We start from the raw sequence: 15,676 nt of genomic DNA on the forward strand, positions 1-15,676 counted from the left end.
TAAAAATCGCGCAAGCGTGAGCTCATTACGTATGCGACCTTTCCCCTACATTCGTTAAGCTACGGGAAATCAATCGATCGATACGACACTGAAGGAAAATTGCAAAACGTTTTTTTCTTTTTTCCTCCACGTGGCTGCCTATGGTGGCATCCGCTCGTTATCCGTCGTCCAGACTAATTTCTCACTGGTATCATAGCTCAATCTTTATTTTCTCCCGCTCGCGACAACGTCCGCCAGGCATTTCGATCAATATAAACTCCATTTAGAAGTATTTTATCATGATTTCACAGTCACGAGTTAGGCGGACGTAATGGCCCAAAACGAGATTATGATATTATGAGAACCTTTAATTCATTGAATTTCTGTTCATAGTGTAGAAGAAAGCTTATTTTAATTAATTCGCAAAGAACTTACAAAATTTCTATTTCGTCGTTATTCGCGCGATAAGACACGTTCGTTAAAAATTGCGACAAAGCAGTGCGAATAGCTGTAATGGTTGACTAAAATTAGAAAGGAAATATCAGGCCACAAATTAATCCATGCCGAAAACCCTGTCATCATGGCTATACATGGCGCGGCGTTCCCTTTTCCGTCGATCGCTCAAATTTATCACGTGCCTGTCACGTGATACATCGCAGATGGAAATTACTGGCATGAAGCCGTTCTGTATGCTAATTTAACCAGATCGCGTTTCACCGGCCGTGTCAGCTGTACGTTCGCCGATCGATAAAACGTTCCGTTGTTTCGGGCATATCGTACGAAGATCACCTTTCGTCGAGGTGAAAGTGGCGGAGCGTCGCCATTACACCGTGTGGCGATAGCGAAAGCGATTAGCTTAAGCAACGACGAACAGTTTCACGCAAAGGCTGCGTGTCCATTTGGTTGTTATGATATTCACAATGACGGCTCGATAGCGAACATATTCCACGTGGGTAACGCTGCATAAAGGTGAGTGAAATACGGTTTGTGTTTAGCTTTCTAGATAGCACGGCAGTAACCAAGATATTTTGATTTCTGTTCGAAAGAACACCCAATTTCATATTTCAAAATGGACGTGGATGCTCAACATCATAGTTGAGCGATAGACCATCATATTATAGAGGGCATTGTTATTGACTCACGTACATAGTCATGATTGTCGTCAGAGCGTGAACCGACTCGTCTCCCATTGTCTGCGACAGCATAAGTGTGACGTAATGGGCGAATATAATACGCCGATATTCAATTTGAATCACAATCTATTCAATTTTTCCCATCTGTAAATATATCCATTGAAAAGTTACATTAGTTTATGGGTACGAGTTTTAATATTGATACAATATGCTGGCATTTTCGGTGTCGTGCTATGTTTCATCATCATTCTACTGGGATGCGTTTCCCCGCGCTCTTTCTGTGCGCAATTGCGTTCAACATTGATCCAGAAGAATATAGCAGAGGAGCAGGCTTCGCTTGCGACGTGCGCTTTTAACCTCACACACATAGCAGCGGCGAACATTGCAACGACAGGCCTGACCGTAAAATCCAATCACATGATGTGCCGTGCTTGCGTGCACACCTCCGCTTTAAAACGCTCGGCATATTATTACACACATAAAATGGGTCACATCGATTCTATTTTATGCCTGACGGAATATTGAGACTGAGCAACACTCAGACGGCGTCAGAGAATTACTAGGCAAACATGTACAAAGTCGAGTTCACTTTCTACATATACTGGACTCGTGAATGAAGTCACTTGATTTATTATTAATAGCATTCCTGAAGCAGTGCGAGCCGTTACATAATGGAGTACCCGATATTGATTTGTGTGACATTCTGAAGAGTGAAATAAGCGGTCCACCGTAAAAACAGTCACTTGACCTCAGAGAGCATAATTAATCTTTCTTTTAAAGACACATGGCCGTAAACTTCAGATAAATAGCACACAGCATGCCATAGCACTAAACCTAAGCAAAGGCTCAATTTTAGACTGCGCCATCTTCTTTTAGAACATGAAATTAACGTTCGTTTGATATTTTTGTTCTTTAGCATCCAGACCGGCTAGTTAGAATGGCCTTGCATACCTAGCCTTGGCTTGAATTACAACGATACGTGTGTCTTTTTTCCCCCAGATGTATTTTTAAACATCTCATCTTCATGCGTCTCCCGCAGCGGAAACGACTGTCGACTTATCTGAAAAGACCATGACGGTGCATTGACTCATCGCGGTGAACGCACTTCGGTTTAATAAAAAGCGCCGGGGCTAGTTGCGGGCACTTAAGGACACACTGATTAACTGGCAACGCCTGCAAACAAGATCGCTGTTTTCACTGTGACTGAGCCTGCTACATTGCCTGATACTGAATGCATAACAGGATAAAAAGAAGCTTCCATACACTTGTTTTTTTTCCTCTCGCCAGATCCTCCCAAGGAAAAAGGGAAGCGGGACAGCTATCCCCAACCACAGGCTTTTTGAACTGCTGTTCTGCTCTGTAAATGAAGCGATGGCTCATTTTAATTAATGAATGGCAAAGAGGCAGTAATAACTGTGAAACAGCGGTCCCATTGTTGGGCAAAATACAAAAGCAATTTGCATGATAAAAGTTCCAGTACTTTCTAATCCCCTAGATAGTCAAGTTTATTAATATCCACTTTTAATTTAACTGTGATCTAAATTTGATTGAGTGGGAAAATGGATAACTTTGCTGTCGTTTTTATCAGTGTTGTTTTTCGTATTGAGGGGTCAAAATATTTAAATGTTTTGAATAATTGGATATTTGAAGTATAAGTAAGCAAATAACCTTTACATCAATTAGCTTTGAACATGGACTTCAGGCTCTAGCATACATCAAATTATCAACCCCCAGAATACATTTTGTGAAATCTACTGACCGGGGACGTGGCAGACTGAATATTGGCCATTTCAATATTCTTTCAGGCGTATAAAAATAAAAATACTGTAGGGATAATTAGGTTTTCAAGGGAACTTTAACTCTACAGAGAAATAATCAAAATCAATTCCATTTAAAAGAACAAAGTACACGCAAAAATCAAACATACATTACGGGTTTTTAATTACAAATTTATACAAGCTAGTTGTTTGCATTTAATGACGTCATAGGCGCGATTACTTTATTATGCAAGCAAGTGAATATTTTTTTTCCGTTGCCATAGCTGTTGCGAGATTCTTGTAATTATCGTCTGAAAATTTGGAAATCTGAAAAACAAAGTTAATCTGAAATCTGAAAAACAAAGTTGTGGTTGCCAAGCAAATTTCTGCCGTGCATCGACTTAAAACTATTAACATAGCGTTCGGGAAGTTGCCAGGCTAGGAGATACAATTATCATTATCACCTGCAGAAGATAACAATTATATCTCATTAGCCATGCAGTCACATTACAATAACTTCATCTCTGAGTTCAAGTACATTACAGATCATATTATTGCCATAGGCATTTATTTTTGGAAATTATGGAAATCGAATGCCACTCGAATAACAACTAACATGGCTTAATATTTGCAGTTAAACTAATTTTGTTCGTTTTCCATATTATTGGTTAGCATAAATGACAAATTTCCTCAGGTTACTCGTGAGTGCAAAATCAATGAAAGCATCAGATCTTAGGAACTGAAAAAAATTAATTTCGATGAAGTTTTTTTTATAAAAAGGGGAGAAACATAAAATTTAAGTTATACAACCACGAGTCATAACATTCCTTGTTTGGAAAGATATGTCTTACGAGATCATCCGAGATGATGTATCACTGTTCGTCTTCATAATTTGAATATGTCGAATATTTCTTGTGTCCCGCGTGTATTGACTTGCTGGTCTTGAATTGTGGCCCAATCTCCCAGGATAGCGTCAGTTTGCATTATGGAGCCCAACACCCGACAAAAGATGTCGTATTTTTATATTGCCGCTTGTGCCAATGTGTCTATCTACCCAAAGGATATGCAATCTACCCCATCATCTTCTTTCCGTATTTAGCGGGAAAATGAGCAAAGAGCGGGATTATGTAGTATGCTGCAGACGATTGCGAAGGTGAACGTCTGCCAGGGGACAGCGTCAATGCTATTCACTCTGCATATAATGATCGAAGGTCGACGATCGTCCAGACTCCACTATTGGCGCCATTGTGCAGCCGCGAGTTATTTCGATCGTCGCTGCCATTTTGGTATCCTTATTTCGAAAACACGACACCCAAACATCGCATTATTTTTAGATAATTGCCAGTAAGATGAAAGAAGAGAAATTGGAAAACATATGGCTGGTTTCTTTGTTTTACAGTACTCAAAAATAAAGGTACCAGTATGTTTCTATTTTGAAATAAAGCCAGCTATGGGATCGTCCAATCAGTATAATTTTAAAATTTAGAAATTTAATTTATTCAGGTTATCTTTGCGTCAGAATGGCCTTGTGGCGAATTAAAATGCAAAAAGCCTTCCAAACTACCTATTTCGCATGATGTAAAGCGTCCAGCTGACGGCCAAGCTTTTTCCGTTAGCCTTGCTTTGCTGCTGTTGAAGAGTCTACCAATGCTACAGCCGTTGTGAGTGAAGATTGTGGGGCTGAACACTTTCAAGATTTTGGCGCTTTTTAGCATTAACGACATCACCTGTGTCTGGTCCAAAAGCAACATCGAACCGTCTCGTACGTATGTTTGTGCTCAATTTAGCTCTGTATGCGTCTCAGATATATTTCTTTCTTTTATTCCGGAATAGGTTAGATTGGGTACTTGTCGAGACATGCTCAAAAGTCCCCGTTATAACCTTTAACAGTTAAACTGATTCAGAAATCCTATCGCAGCTCTGCGCGAATACGAGACGACACACGTATTGCATCTTTCTCCGACTGAGAATCGCTTACGAAATCTAAAGCTAATACGTACACTCACACCCCACAGTGCATCAAGCTGTAGTGGGAGGAAGACAGGAATGACGATCTGAGTCGCCGCTAACCTCTATGAGGCTACCACATCTGCGCAGGTAATCATCATACCGATCAGAGATGCTACGTCCGACCATCAACATCTGGGTAACCTCATCTGTTATTGTCGACGAACAGAACGCTTTTATTTACATATTTATGCGAACACCGATTATGCTGTCTGTTTGTTGTTTCCATTTTAATCAGTAACTCGTGCATGAAGGCGTGACGTGAGTTGGTTTACTGAGGCGGGTCTCCAAACGTGACGATGAAGCTTATTGTCAGATCTGCACAATTAATGTTAATGACTGTTTAAAGGTAGACAGTCACCTGTAATCTAAATATGCCCATATATGGTCAAAGGGGCTTTCTTTGGCATTCAAAATGCCCATATAAGGGCACTGTTTTTAATAAGCGGCCACCCGCTTAAAATCTGTGATTGGTTAGATTTTCTCTCTCCATGGTAACTGTGGCAAAATTGAAACAGGTGACAGTATACCGTTAATAGCAATCAGTAGGCATCTCTCAATTTGACCACATTTGATTGAGAATATCCTTTGCGTCTTGCATAGAAAGTTATCAGACGGTCGATCTTTGAGATTTTCTCTTTACACATAATGATACTTTCCTTCGGTAACATAATTACTGGTCTCGTCAAAATTTCACGAAATGAGAATGAAATATATCCGAAAATCTGTGGAGTTCTCAAGCAATGAGTGTCAATATTGTCCTTAAACTTGTAGCTAATTTCGACATCACTTGAACTAATCCGACCTCTCACTACCCTGAAATCAGTTCTACAAACAAACTTTTGAAGCATACAACCAAGAAAATTTCTGCGTTGAATGTGGCTGAAATTTACAAAATGTCCAAATAGGACATAGAAAATTTCATCACACTCTGAGCCAATCTGGAAAAGAACATTCCCATTTGAGTATCTTGGAAACAACACACAAATCAGTTAAGCTGTACGTGTACATGTACAAGAAGACGTCATCGACCAAAGAGAAAAATTCGGATTATATTCATGAATGTTCAAAGGGACACCGACAAATGTTAAATGTACTTTAGTCTATAACAAAGATCTCTTAACACAAAATAAATGTTGCAACTGTATGATGACTGAATTTTAGAGTTTGTTTCAATTTTTCAAATTTAAAAGTAAAGTTTGATAAATGAATTTGACCTGCTTATTGCAACATATTTCCATTTTTAATCTATGACGTAGGTGCGCTCTGAATACCGGGACTATATAAGCTACATAGCGCAAGATGCGAGGTAGATGAATATTCCATGTTGATAATGAATCATTTGCATAAAAATTTAACAACTAAACAATGCTCATAAATATAATTTGCATAAATATGCACTGCGTCTTGCACTAATTAATTTAAGCGGCAGTTCTATATATTAAATACACAGAAATAAGCAAACATCCAGCGATCATCGAAAGGACATAGAAAGCAACAAATAAACAAATTTCACAAACAGACATAAAATCGCGTCTGGAGTTTGGTTTCATTATTTCATGTTTGCTTGCTATTTTGATTTTTCCCTTCCTTCCTGTCGTGCATAGTGAACACTGGACTGGTAACTGTTGCCAGATATGAACTCAGTCCAATCTCGGTGCGTCATTGGTCGACCTGAAAGACGTACGTAAACCGACCACCCTGAATGCACCTAACTCTGGCAACGCTCTTATGTATTGTTCGTGTTTACGTCAACGTATGACACTGCCGTATCAAGCATGTTCCTTAACACATGTGTGAGGTGAAGAAGTATGAATTATTAAATAATTATGATAACCAAACGTCTTGTGATAGTTGATTAAATCGTGAAAACCGCTGTCGTAATATGCTGTTTTTGTAGTATTTGTCGGAGTCCGCAGCTGTACAATTAAAACGTTCGATGCTCATTAGCTGCCTCGTTTTCAATTGAATTAGAATAAACAAAACAGCCTGAAGATACTATATCTTTATCACGGATCCATATGGTGTGCGCATATATTTTGCAGGATAAAAGGGACAAAGTTTGCCATTTTCATGAACTTTGTTTGATATGAGATACTACTTATATTGCTTTACATGTTGAAATATACTGAATGAATGGGTGACCATGCATATATTCGACCCCGTTTTTAGACACGATACATGAAACCATCGCGAGAATAAATTAATGGTCATGACCATTAATTCATTCACGTGATGGTTTCATTTATCGAGTCTAAAGCCAGGTTCAAATATATGCATGGTCACACATTCATTCATTATCTTTCAACATGTCAAACAAACAAAGTTCACGAAAAATGGGCGACTTTGTTCCTTTAATGACCAGCATATGTGCACTAGGGAGCCTTCAGTTATTAAAAGGGGGCGGAGGAAATTGAGGGTGTCACATCGTGTAAAATTTGACCCTCTCCCTGATGTCCCTTTCTAAAATATGAGCATCCCCTGATGCCCCTTTCTAAAATTTTACCCTTCCCCTCCAAACTCAAAAGTTTGAAATGTGTGTATAACATTGATATTACTGCTGACTTTGTTATATTACAAGCAAAGATCTTAAAGGGACATTTGTTGCAACAGAAAAACAGCTGTTTCCTGTCTAACTCTCTATAGCATGTTATTATGCCAAGTATTCTGCTTTTAACTAAGCCTGTACACATTTAATGACTATTGTTATTGTTAACAAATGAATTCTTGTCCGGACATGAATTCAATTTTGACTGTACAGGATGTCTTAATAAGCTAAGGAACTGTACAGACATTACAGGGAAGTCGGTGTTTTGGGTTGTCCCAGTTTTTCGCGCCATCATTTTCGAAGGGTCACGAAATTTCACTCATGCCTTGGGGTAGAGGGTCACCAGTTTTTTGTCGACTTTAAGAAGCCAAGATGTGGCTGATATAGTGCTTGGTCCATACATATCAAAATTTTCCAATATAACTAACAATAACTTTGCATATATAAATGTTTGAATGTTGGATAATTGACACAAATGTATTTGATTAGAATATGGTGGTTACAAGTGCACATGTGTAGAAGAAATTTGATTTTGGAATTTCACCGAAAATCATATTCGGTTGATCCACTATGCATGGAGTCTATTAGAAAACTTTGAAAAATCTATTTCCGATATAAAACTAGCAATATCTGTATATGTGCCCTTATGAATCTTGGAATTTTAATATAAATGTTCTTGGTTAAAATGGGGTGGTTACAAGTACATATGAGTTTGATTTGGAATTTCACCGAAAATGTTGATTCGCTATACATAGTTGTGAATTTTCTTTACACAACTCATTCAGACTTTGCATTCCTAATAACCGCTCTTTCTACAGCTTCCCCTCTTAACCCACCTCAGTTTTATTTTGACAAAATAACTAACATGTCTAGATTGTATTTTATAGTGCATTCGCCAGTTTTATTTTCAGCGTAGAAAGATTAGCCTTCTAATGGCAAAAACAAAATGGCTTTCCTACAAAACTATAGGTGGCTTTCTATATAGTTTAGAACATAATACTTATTATTTAATCACTTACGAATGTATTTTTTCTGCCTACAGGTTTAAGTTAGTATGAATGAAAACGAGGATCCCGAAGTTGGCTATGAGCCAAACGGTGACCTCCTAGCACCGAAGCATCGCAGCTACTCGCTAGCTGAAGCGTTGAACTGCCACGACTTCGATCTCTACCTCCAAGAGGATGACCCCGGGAGCAATAGCACTACCGCCCTTACCCCGAAAGGGGACAAGTCCAAATACGGCAATACCTTGAAGATGTTGTTGCCTTGGCGGCCAGGCAAACCAAAGTAAGTCCCCCCACAAAGAACATCGCTGCATTGCAATTTATGGGTGACATCTTTCGCGACTGCATGATTGCATTATGTCATGTGATAATAACTGATCTACAATATGAATAGAAGTGAACCATTCCGTCTTAATATCTTGGAGAAGTATATATTAAAAATTACATGAATGGTATCTTTGTTCATTTACATGTATTTTGAATCATGATTATTATCTTGTTTCAGAGACCCTACTATTTGTCCGGTGGATCACTCAGGATTCTTTTGTTTACTCTTTTATCGCTGGATGAACCCGATCTTGAGCAAGGCCTACAGGTCCCCCTTGCAAACCAGTGACGTCTGGGCGTGTCCCGAGAACGAGACATCGCGGAAGAATACAGACAGGTATAGTGCGGAGATATGCCTTTGTTACGTCATAACGTAATTTGTCGAACGTTTGTACAATATACCATGTTTGATATATTGTATAGTGAGGAGTAGTAACTATAGTTTTTTAAGGGGAATTTTTTTATAATCTCTTGGTCAATATTACGCATTTTGGACAAGATTCAGTGTTATTGTTGACAATACATTTATTCCGGACTTAAATTAAGTTTACAACAGTAGTATTGAGCTAGCATACAAGCTGTGTCGACAAGTTGACCATTAGCCATCCTGACATGGATTAAGTGGGTAAAATGATAAAATATTGTTTAGAAACATGATTAAAATAACGGAAAATACGTCATCAGTTGAAGTTATGGAGGCTTCGAAGGGCGGGAACTTTTGATGATTTTGTTGACAATACATTTGTTATGTATGTCAATTATTTGTTCTTATTCTACTCCCAAAAGCATGTTGAAGCGCCCACTATATAATTTGTCGACACAGTGTCTTTAAGTGTAAAACGCACTATAATTGTTTACACTTGAATACTAGTCTAAACCAGAATTCATTTGTCAATAATAACAACGCAGTCTACACATGTACAGGCGGAGTTGACAAGCTGAATACTATGTATTTCAACATGCTTTGGGAAGTAGAACAAGAAATTATGGTTGATATTCAAAACAAAAATAGTAAAAAAGCATCCTAAGAAATTACAGCTTCTGCCTCCCCCCCCCCCCAATAAAATGACACTGACTTACCAACTGCGCATATTACTGTGCCTCGAATCGCGTATTATATAGTAATACGTTTTTAGGTATATATTGATAGCCAAAATTTCATCAGAACTAGAAATGTAGCAGCGTAATTCTGTCATTAAATAATTTTGCGTCCCGTAAAAGAGTGCGACACATATGATCCCTGCTATTACAGTCATCATGGTATACACACCAAGAAAGAATTTTGGACAGATGTTGAATTTGAACGTCACGTTGTGGAAGTTGCAATGTATTAAGGTTTTATTGGAGTAAACAAGTCAAACATTGGAAAAGGAGTGCCAATAAGACGACAGTGTAGCTTGGAGGATATTTTGTTTTTCGACGAAAGTCAAACTGGAAAAGGAAAAATATGACTGCCGTGGTAAAATATGCCGTGCTATTTTAAACTTTTCACTATTCGTACCACTCAGTCTCAGTACAGTACAGTGCGGTGTATACTGACCCGGTTTATGGCTATTTACGAAGGCGAAGACCTAATTATTCGTTATTCTTTAACTTTTTTGATAAAATCGTTACCCCTCAATATTTTTCGCGGTCTATTTACGTCAACAATTTGAAACAATTGTATAGTGTAATGGTAGGTTGAAATATTTTAGCAATGAACCACACCTAGTGACGGTATATCACGTGACCAGCCAACGACATACACCGTATAGTGAACTGGTCAAAATCTGAGTGGTATACAGACAGGTATACCGCTGTGATATTGTTTATTACGTCATAAAATTATTTGTCCAGCGTTCGCACACTGTGCCATGTTTGGTATATCGTACAGTGATGTGTAATAACTAGAGATTTAAGGGGAAAATTGTTGTAACCTTTCAGAATATTTCCCGAAAACGACTGTATGTTCCTATTATCTTTAAAATAAACAAGGTCTGTAGATCGGTCAATATACCGAATTTTGTGCAAGGTACTATTTTATTGTTGAAAGCTGAATTAAGTTCCGGATTTAAATGCAGTTGATAACAATAATGATAGCATAGGACAGAACACAAATACAAGCCGTGTCGACAAATTGTCGTCGCCTCACTACATCTGATCAATGGCCACGGAAGGAAGATTCCTTTCAAATAGCACGAATCGGTCAGAACAGCCGACCAATCGGAAAGAGGTTTACAACCATGATGTATTTAAAATACGACCCGATTGACTAATGAAAAGCGCGAGATTTGAAAGGGGTCTTCTAATATGGTAGTGGTTCAGTGTAGTGGGGCAACTATCAACTAACGAGAACAGCAAAGAACAAACCAAGGCGGAATCAATCAGATTGATCAAGCCCCTTCTTCTATTACAACTACGATGAGGAGCAGATCAACTTCAACGGAATTCAGGAAATCATGTATTTTCAAAATGATTGCAAATACCTTGCAGTTGGGAAGAAGTGTCATTCAACCAGTAATGTCCACGCTTTTTCCCTTTCAGATTTGAAAGACTTTGGAATGAAGAAGTTGAAGCGAATGGAAAAAACGCATCTTTGACAAGAGTTGTGTGGCGCTTTGTGTTCACTAGGTCTGTCATTGCGATGATTCTCATGTCTCTCGGTCAATTTTGTGAGTTTCTGGGAGTGGTAAGTAATATGAATTCCCATTGATTGAAATTTTACTCATACCTGTCTCATTTTAAGTTTAAGCCAGCCAACATACTCGATTATCCTGATACCCTTGTTTGAAAAGAAACACACACACAAACGACGACAACAATCACAACAACAACGAAGACGACGACGACGACAACAACAACAACAACAACAACAACAACAACAACAACCGCAAAAGAATATACTGTCATTGCGCCCGCAATACTAAAGAGACTACCGTTGTGAAGCTCGATCGTCTCTCGTGACACGCACGTGATAGCGAATGAAATCCCCTTCGCAACCAAAGGTTACTCACCTCGAATGGTATTCGTTCCCTTGCCGACACGCTGCCCGCATTTTTGCATATTTCAGCACGGGCCTCGTCCCCTCAAAAGGTCCCTTTTGAGAGTGAAAACCTGAACAATTAGTGCCACCGTGAAAGCTGCGTTAAAGATAACGGTGCCATCTTGTACTCTCGTTTGAAAAGCGAAATATTTACAACCGTGTTCTACGTCCATGCAAACAATACATTCAGAAGGAAAACATTTTACCCTTATGAAATTTCGTTTCGAAACAAAAACAAAAGATCCATTGGAAAACGCAGTTACTCAACGGACAATTATATTGTTTCCCTTCAATTATCAAATAGACATCTACAAATTCTCGTCGACTAAAATGAAGAGCATCTTTCATTTACTCATAAAATTATCACTTTTAGTCAACAGCTTTCTCTAAAAGTGAAGCTGGAATCCATCATGGGATTGTCATTAAGAACTTGGTCAACTCTTTCGGCGTTTCCAGCTGTCAGAATTGTACGTCAGGCAAATCCATTACAAGATGGTGACTTGATGTGTTAATGTTCACACCCTGTGCCACACAAAGAAACTCAATTAACACAACACAATAGTAAAACGTTGTACAGAACATCGATCATTGATCATTCGATCCGATCGACTCTTAATGATACTGTCTGTCTGATGATTCAAGATGAATGTTACTTAAGTAACAAATATCATTACTTTGTACTTAAAGTAATTTGTGTTATTATATATATATATATATATATATATATATATATATATATATATATATATTATAATATATATATATATATATATATATATATATATATTATTAATATGTTTTCCTTTTTCTGTCGTTTCTAGTTTTCCTTAAGTACTAACTAGAATATATTGCTTCTTTAATTTATTTCACATTTGAATTGTGATCACTATTTTATGACCATTTCCAGAGAGTCAATGAAAGTCAATAAAGTTCTTTCTTTTACAAGGCTTCATTTGCAAGACTGCAAAAACTCTGCAGATATCAATTAGTTGATATTTTATTTCTTTCAGGCGCTCGCTCTGAGATACATTTTAGAGTACATTGAAAATTCCATGACTGACTTGTACTACGGATGTGCCCTGGCGGCAGGTCTCTTCCTCGGTGCTTTTCTCAGGAGTTGCTTCGTCTCGTTCGTCTGGCTGCTTTCCGTCCGCACTGGCTGTCGCCTCCGTTCCGCAGTGCTTTCCCTGCTCTTCAAAAAGGTGCTCCGAGTGAGAAATATGAAAGACAAATCAGCCGGAGAGGTGAGCGTTCTACCGTCAACGTTCTACACATATGCTAAGCATCGCAGCGCTGTAGGAGGGTATCAGCACGCTTACTGTGCCCTTGACTACTGCACTTCACCCCTCATTGTTAAACAGTACAGCTCATCCTGTAACGCTGCTTTTGCAATTCGACTGATGGATAAAGTTCGTTCACGATGTCACCCGTGACTCAACTATACTATACAACACAGCAAAGTTTGTTCTATTCTCCTGCGCGTATTCCTCGCCAGATTAACCCTTTGAGCGTTAAAGTCAATTTTGTCGCCTTTATAAATACAGGCCAGACAATTCTTTTCAGATTTTTTCCGAAATTTTGATCAAAAACTATAGCCAATGAACGGTTATTTCCATTTGGTCCAAAATCGGCAAAAAAATCACAAAAAATTTTGAAAATGTTTACAATTTGCACTAACTTGTTTTGCGGGAAAATTTACTGCAAAAAAGTGTTATAGTCCCCCCTTTTAAGATTAACCTTGCGGAATATGTCTGTTTTCTATCGGTCGTGTTTTGCACAACATCACACTGCAGCGTATATTACAAAAGCAGATAAAACAGCAACAAAAATCCAAAATATAAATTTGAGATTTCACAAATCACACCAGTGTTTAGACTGCTGTATCCCTATCTATAGGAATAATCATTCGATTTACATTGAGAATACATTTTTTTCATAGTATTGGGGGAATTAAGTTTCAGATTTTCATAAACCTAAGGCTTCAAAAATATAACTTACACCAAGAGCTTAAAATGAGCCCCCTCAAGTGGTAGGTCAAAAAAAGTGTTGGAGAAATTTAAGAGTTCAAATACTTGTCTCCCAGGTACATTCTGCCGTGTTTAGATTCCGTCAATCGCCGCATAGGGGTAATTGAAAACGCCATTACGTCGATCGCTTCGAAGGAACACTGCACAAGCATCATTTGTCTACCAGCAAGATGGCCATTCTTACAATAAAGCTGTCTATTATTTATTCTTAGATCGTCAACATCTGTGCTGCGGACGGACAGAGGATCATGGACTCGTGCGTTTTCGTAGTGATCCCCATGGCAACGCCGTTTCTCGCTGTGACGTGTATTATTTACGCAATAATATTAGTGGGGCCAGCAGCTCTACTTGGAACAGCCGTGTTTATTCTGTTCATCCCTATGCAGGTATGCTTAGATTTATTCTAATCTTCCTAGCTTGTCATAACCGTAATTCCCGGCTTGAAGGTCAAGGTCACAAAAAAGACAGGGTCGCCAGCTGACAATCCTTTGTAGAAAGGGTTTAAAACTCAACAAGCAGTAACTTCTGATGTGTTTTCTGTAATATTGTTCTACTCGTATTTTCACATACTTCAGGAGGCGAATGAAAACAAAAAAGTTGTTTACAGACTTAGATAATGAAAATATTATCGAAAGTTACAGACATGGTGTCCGTATCTTTAAGATATCGTACACCATACCAGGACTGTCTTTAGGGGCAATGAATGCAATTATACATACCTTGAACTTGACGATGTGGTATTTTAGTGACCAGACCATCGCAAGATTAGTCTTGAGAACATTCAACACAGGTAACCTTACGGACGTATGGAATGATAGCCCTGTTTTGACCGCAACCTGTTGAAAAGAATGTTTTTAAAGTAATGTGAGCTGTTCGCAAGCTTTATAATCATCGATATCAAACTGGGCGTCATGAAAACGAAGCACCATGTCAAAATACCCGAGTTTAACTTTTGTACATTAATTTTTTCCACGATTGATGGATATCCTGCCCCCTAAGTTGATAATACAATGTGTTTTTCTAGTTAATTCGCTTGTGACTCTATCTTGAACTTGAAAATATTTTATAAATTGAATAGTAATTACACAAAATGAAGTTTTCTCCTCGTGTATGGATACATTGACTGTTCAAAAAGATTCCCTTCTATCTTCGAAAATAACATACTATTTCGGTTGTTTCAGATTACGCTCGGTAAACTGACAGCCAAACTTCGTGAGCGGGTGATCGACGTCACCAACAAGCGAGTGCGCATGATCAGTGAAATGGTCCAATGCATCAAACTCATCAAAATGTACGCCTGGGAGAAGTCGTTTGCTAAAGTAATTGCAGGTGAGAATAGTTTATTTTAATGGTTGTACAGCTAACTTTGACCTTCGCCTTGAAAGGATGCCAATTTTAATTCTATTCCTGTGCCTTTTCTACTCCATTGCGCTCGTTATCCAGCGTCTGTCGACCAAGCCTCTATCTGTGTACTGTACAGCATTAAATTGGTTGTACAAAGATTGTAGGACCGACGCCATTCCAGAAGACAAGACTATAAAACATACACTTTTCATTCACATGATGCAAAAGTCGACATCAGGAACTGCACTGTTATATAGCAGTCCGTCAAACACCTATCACAAAAATGGCCACGTTGCCGCCAAATTTTGTAAGAAACTATTGATTTTACGCAAAAGTAGACAAAATAGAAATCGTTCAGTTAGATAGGGTGCAGCTTCGATTACTCTGTAATGATTCTTTCACAGTATCACTGTATTTAGGTTGACATTTTACTACGGCTTCTCTATACCTTGTCATCGGACCGCTATGTAACAGGTCAAATTATTTGCCATATCAACAATGACTCCACAAATATTTTAATACATTTGT

At 38.4% G+C, this 15,676-nt stretch overlaps 1 protein-coding gene across 2 annotated transcripts in view; it reads left to right on the forward strand.

The window, feature by feature from the left end:
- The first annotated feature begins 667 nt into the window (after nt 1–667).
- Nucleotides 668–15,676, forward strand: part of LOC139118853 (ATP-binding cassette sub-family C member 5-like) — a 30,868-nt gene continuing 15,859 nt past the window's right edge. The window contains exons 1-7 of one of the 2 annotated variants that reach the window (XM_070682364.1): nt 668–948; nt 8,467–8,711; nt 8,934–9,092; nt 11,279–11,423; nt 12,788–13,021; nt 14,017–14,190; nt 14,986–15,133. In XM_070682364.1, coding sequence (XP_070538465.1) covers nt 8,479–8,711; nt 8,934–9,092; nt 11,279–11,423; nt 12,788–13,021; nt 14,017–14,190; nt 14,986–15,133 — 1,093 coding nt within the window. In that variant the 5' untranslated portion in view covers nt 668–948; nt 8,467–8,478. Of the gene's footprint in view, nt 949–4,372; nt 4,632–8,466; nt 8,712–8,933; nt 9,093–11,278; nt 11,424–12,787; nt 13,022–14,016; nt 14,191–14,985; nt 15,134–15,676 lie in introns of those variants that run through there. The other variant, XM_070682365.1, reaches the window with a different exon arrangement.

This window comes from Ptychodera flava, chromosome 19, assembly GCF_041260155.1.
Source record: "Ptychodera flava strain L36383 chromosome 19, AS_Pfla_20210202, whole genome shotgun sequence".
In the NCBI taxonomy this organism is placed as follows: Eukaryota; Metazoa; Hemichordata; class Enteropneusta; family Ptychoderidae; genus Ptychodera; species Ptychodera flava.